The sequence below is a fragment of the Phaseolus vulgaris genome, chromosome 3 (assembly GCF_000499845.2).
Source record: "Phaseolus vulgaris cultivar G19833 chromosome 3, P. vulgaris v2.0, whole genome shotgun sequence".
NCBI classification, from domain to species: Eukaryota; Viridiplantae; Streptophyta; class Magnoliopsida; order Fabales; family Fabaceae; genus Phaseolus; species Phaseolus vulgaris.
This window is the reverse complement of record NC_023757.2, coordinates 5,310,678-5,316,399: the sequence shown is the minus strand read 5'-3', so window position 1 is coordinate 5,316,399 and position 5,722 is coordinate 5,310,678. Positions and strand designations below refer to the sequence as shown.

General features: G+C 29.9%; 1 protein-coding gene across 1 annotated transcript; it reads left to right on the top strand.

Annotated features, from left to right (window-relative positions):
- The first annotated feature begins 2,450 nt into the window (after positions 1 to 2,450).
- On the top strand, positions 2,451 to 5,722 carry LOC137806401 (rRNA-processing protein fcf2-like). The gene is made up of 6 exons (XM_068606510.1): positions 2,451 to 2,723; positions 2,817 to 3,051; positions 3,300 to 3,360; positions 4,901 to 4,978; positions 5,100 to 5,215; positions 5,321 to 5,722. The coding sequence occupies exons 2-6, from the start codon at positions 2,819 to 2,821 to the stop codon at positions 5,430 to 5,432; spliced, it is 600 nt and encodes a 199-aa protein (XP_068462611.1). The 5' UTR covers positions 2,451 to 2,723; positions 2,817 to 2,818; the 3' UTR covers positions 5,433 to 5,722.

Here is a 5,722-nt window from a genome sequence, read left to right as displayed (position 1 = left end):
CTAACAGAAACACAGGCGCAATAACATCTGTGTATCCGCATTTTTCTCTTTTACTCAATTTTTATGATGATAGAAATTTAATATACATACAGAAAAATCTTACATACATACAAAAATAATTTTGGATGAGTCAAAATTGAAAACAAAAAATAACATGTAAAACAAAAATGCTAAATTGATTAAACAATCTCTTTTTCTTCTTCTTCGATTTGAGTCTCTCTTCTTCTTCTTCTTCAAGTTTTTTCCCATCTTCCAATGATAGTTTTGGGATCAGAGAGTGTGATAATGTTCACGTTAAAGTTATTATTGACTTGATAGTAGATACAAAAGAATAATGGTTTTACCAAAGAATATAGTTACTTGAAATAAAGTGAAGAGGGGGATTGGAAATGGAGGTTATTTTATCTCATATGTTAGATTTGGTGTGGAAATGTGTGACCGTATGCTTTCTCTCCTCCTATTGTTGTCTTAAAATAAGAAATTAAGGGTAGGGTGGAGTGTTGACATATAAAAATATTAATTTAAAATTATAAAAATAATTTAATTTTTAAGTAATTTATATGAAATGACAAAATACTTTATTATACTAATAAAATAAGATATATTAAATAAAGATAGAATCAAAAAAAGATTGTGTACACAAAAAAACAGTTATAATGGGGAATCCCCTTTATATATACTAGCAGAATAGGTGCATCCGCACCTGTGCACATTTTCCTTTTTTACTTAATTTTCACGATGATAGAAATTTAATATACATACAGAAACACTTTTGGATGAGTCGAAAATGAAAAACAAAAAATAACATGTAAAAGAAAAATTATGAATTGATTAAACAACATTTTTTTTTCTTCGATTTGAGTCTCTCTTCTTTTTCAAGTTTTTTTTCTTTTCTTTCATTGGTAGTTTTGGGATCAGAGAGTGTGATGATGTTCACGTTAAAGTTATGATTGACTTAATGATAGATATAAACGAATAATGATTTTACCAAAGAATATAGTTACTTGATATGGAGTGAAGAAGTTGAAAATAAAGGTTATTTTATTTGATGTGAGATTTGGTGTGGAAACGTGTAAGAGTATGCTATCTTTTTCTTCCTATTGTTATCTTAAAATAAGAAATTAAAGAAAGAGTGGGGGAGTTAATTTGCGTATAAAAGTTATAAATTAATATTAAAATAAAAAATAATTTTATTTTTAAGTAATTAATATAAAATGACAAAATACTCTATTGTACTAATAAAATGAGATATATTAAATAAGGGTAGAATCGGAAAAAAGTTATACGGTTATAATGGAGAATCCCTTTATATATTTGCATATAAAAACTGTACATTAATATTAAATTAAAAAATAATTTTATTTTTTAAGTAATTCATATAAAATGACAAAATACTCCATTGTACTAATAAAATGAGATATATTAAATAAGGGTAGAATCAGAAAAAATTTATGTACACCAAAAAAAGTTATAATGGAAAATCCCTTTATATATTTGCATATAAAAACTGTACATCAATATTAAATTAAAAAATAATTTTATTTTTTAAGTAATTCATATAAAATATAAAAATACTCCATTGTATTAATAAAATGAGATATATTAAATAAGGGTAGAATCGGAAAAAAATGATGTACACACAAAAATGGTTATAATAGAAAATCCCTTTATATATACTAGTGGAAACACAGGCGCAGTTGTGCCTGTGTATCTACATTTTTCTCTTTTACTTAATTTTCACGAAATAGAAATGTAACATATATACAAAAATAATTTTAGATTAGTCGAAATTGAAAAACAAAAAATGAATTGCAGAGAGTGATTGAAAATGAATGTTATTTTATTTTATATGTGAGATTTGATATGAAAATGTTTGAGAGTATGCTCTCTCTTTCTTCCTATTATTGTCTTAAAATAAGAAAAAGAGTGGAGAGTCATATAAAAACTGTACATTAATACTAAATTTAAAAATAAATTTATTTTTTAAGTAATTCATATGAAATGATAAAATACTCCATTGTAGTAATATAATAAGATATATTAAATAGGGGTATAATTTTAGATGAATCGAAATTGAAAAACAAAAATAGAGTGAAGAGTGATAGAAAATGAAGGTTGTTTTATTTTATATATGAGATTTGGTGTGAAAATGTGTGAAAGTATGCTCTTTCTTTCTTTCTTCCTGTTGTTACCTTAAAATAAGGAAATAAGTGAAGAGTGGAAGTCATATAGAAAATATACATTAATATTAATTTAAAAATTAATTTTATTTTTTAAATAATTCACATCAAATGATAAAATACTCTATTATATTAATAGAAAAAGATATATTAAATAAGGGTAGAATCGGTTATAATAGAAAATTCATTTATATATAAATATATATAATATGTAATATATTATATATTATATAATATATTATATATATATATATATTATATGAAATGATTAGTCTGATCATTAAAAAAGAAAAAATAACATGAGATTGAAAAAAATATTGTGAAAGGGGAAAAAATCCATCTCATTCCTATGGGTCTGAGATTTCACCGTGGATCACAATTCTCTCATTGTCGAAACACTAACACCCGAAAGAGAGCCGTCATACGCCCTCCGCGACAGCCTCATCCGTGACGACGAGCTCCTCCCCGACGAAGAGCTTCCTCCGCCACGCGACGAGCCACTCCTCGCTACAACAACCTCCGCGACAACGAGCTTCCTCGAAGGTATGCTATTTTCGTCAGTGTGATTTGTCTAGTGGTTCTTTAACTGATTAGGTATAATTTTTTGATCTATTTAAGCAATTGACCTTAATTCAGGAATGCCGGAGAGCAAAGCAGTGGTTGGGTTATCATGGCAGCCACAGTTGCCTATTCCATCATCATTAAAACCCACTGATGGGTCTCATACCAAACCTCAAACTCAGACACCAAGCAACACTCTTTGGAAATCCAGTTCAGAGCTGGTTGGTGGCCTTTTTGTCCCTCCAAACAATCCCACAAAATTAAACAAGTTACTCAAAAAGCAAGTTAAAGACACTGCTGGAAAAAATTGGTACGCAGTGTAGCATTAGATTATTCTCTCTAGCAAGTCTGCATCTCTGTGCTGTTCTTTTTTCTTTGGCGATTCATCTATTAATTTGTAGATACCTTAGCTCAATGTAGTCATAGTAACACTTTTTAATCAAACAAATAACAATATATTTATATACTCATTTTGTTCATTTATCTTATAGTTTCTCTTTTGTTTATTTAGTTGGAGTGTGAATGGGAATGATCTTGTAATATTTAAATCTATGGCAGGTTCAATATGCCGGCCCAAACCATTACCCCTGAGTTGCAAAAAGATTTAAAATTATTGAAGGTGATTTTGACTTTTAATATCTTTACCTTTTTATAGTGTTGTTCGAATAAGCTCATGTGTGACGCATTGTAAAATTAGCTTGGATTGAGCAAATGATGACATACACTAGTAATATTTAATATATATATATATATATATATATTATGTGATATTATTGAAAATAATAAAGTTAGTTATATACTATGATGTTTGTAGCATTAACTCCTATTTTAATTTTAAGATATTAAATAATATGTAAGTACAAAATTTGGGTACTTCATAAAATATTAATACATTTATCGTTCTAATTCAGTCCATCCCACACACATACATGATCACATTCAAAACGAAAAGAAATAATCGAAGCAGAAATAGCAAAAGTAAATGATTCTTCTTTTCCATGTACTATGGTATTGGAGATAAATGTCGGATTTAGCTTTTTATTACTATTGTGATGTTGAATTTTGGTGGGATTGATGAAAGAAACAGAAAGGTTGAAAGACAGAGAAAGAAGAGGGGAAGAGAGAACAGAACAGAATAGGGAGGTTTAAGAGAAAGAGGAGAGAACTATGAGGTCAAAGAATATGTGCACTGCACTTCTGTCATTAAAATTCAATCTAGATTCAGCTGCTTAGAATACAATAACCTTATTTGTGGGCAGGACTAACTAACTTACCAACATCCTCGTCTTATTTATATTTACATATGATATTGTGCAATGCAATTTTGGGTTGTTGGACTTTTACTTTACAAGAACCCTTCTCATAGTCTGAGACTCTAGACTACCTGTTGCTAATATTGTATGTTTGTATGATTTATATTGTTTGCTGCTTCCTCTGGGCCTTTACCCATTTAAAACCAAGAACCCTAATGGGCCTGTTGAGGGAGATGGCCCAAGGCCATTGAAGGTTTATGTCAGAAAAAGTAACAGACAGAGTTGATCTATTTGTATTGGAAAGGCAGTAGTAAATTATAAATGAGTCAGTTATGTTCTACATGTAACAGTTACTACCTATAGGTTACAGTTACACTCTCTTCTTTCCTCTTCTACAGTACTCTCCTTGAAGCAAACACACCCTTAGAAAGTTCGCAGAGGGGAAGCTTGGTAGTTTTTGGAGTGTCTTGTTGAAGGAGACTCCTTGTTAAGGGGAACCCTGTGTCTAGGTGTTTACTCAGATTTGGTCTACAAAACGGATTAATTAGTAATAAAAGTTCCAGTATTCGGTATATTCAATTATTGACTCTAACAGACTCCTGATCTGAAATTATATCTTGTTATGGTGTTATCTTAGAACTCTTTTTGATACTTCCTTGATATGGTGAAATAAGATGCAATGATGTAAATTATTGTATAAAATATCAACTTCTCAGGCTACTAAAATGTAAATTTGAGGATACAATGACAAATGTTTAGTCATATTAAATGCATCTGGAAAAAAATCATTTAGATGTAGTCTTTTATGTATTTCTCAATTTGTGTTAAGCTGTGTAGTCGTTTTGTTCTGTGAACCAGTTCTCATCCTTAGACTTTAATAATAAGCATGTATGTTGGTGGTTACAGTTGAGGTCTGCCCTTGATCCAAAGCGTCATTACAAGAAAGGTGATTCTAAATCAAAGACACTTCCGAAATATTTCCAGGCAAGCAGGTTTTTGATTTATATACATTACACTGACATAAGTTTTGAGTGTTATTACTTTCATCAAAATACGAATTTCTATTTTGACATCTTTTAGATAATTTGTAATTTTGAATGATCAGGTTGGAACAGTTGTAGATTCTCCATTGGACTTCTTCTCAGGAAGATTAACAAAGAAGGAAAGGAAAGCCACGCTTGCAGATGAGCTGCTTTCTGATCAAAACCTTGCAGTCTATAGGTAAGACAGGCCTTGAACTGTGTATCTGCCTGGTTAGAGAGTTGTTTATGCATGTTCCAAACTCTTTTGGTTACTTACTCCTTTTCATTAAATAATTTTTCTTAGGAAACGGAAGGTTCAAGAAATTGAAGAACAAAATCGACCAGGTGGGAACGAAAAGTGGAAGATTAAAGGTAGTAATTCCCGGAAACGGGCTAAGGAAAGAAGGATTTACTGAATTATTCATCCATTTCAGCTGTGGGCAGAGTTTAGGGTTTAGGGTTTAGGGTTTAGAATTATTTAAGGTATATAAAGAAAACCGTAAAGTCGATTGATGCTATGTATTCTTCTATCTATGGTATTTGGCCAATGTCTTTGGCCTATTTTGATCTGGGTTAATGATCAAAATAGACAGATTTTGTGGTAGGAAGAGCTTGTGAAATTATCCTCTAGAATGTGAACTTCAATACTTTACTTCTATTTAATTAAGTTATTAATTGAAACCTGCAATAATATAATTACTTGATA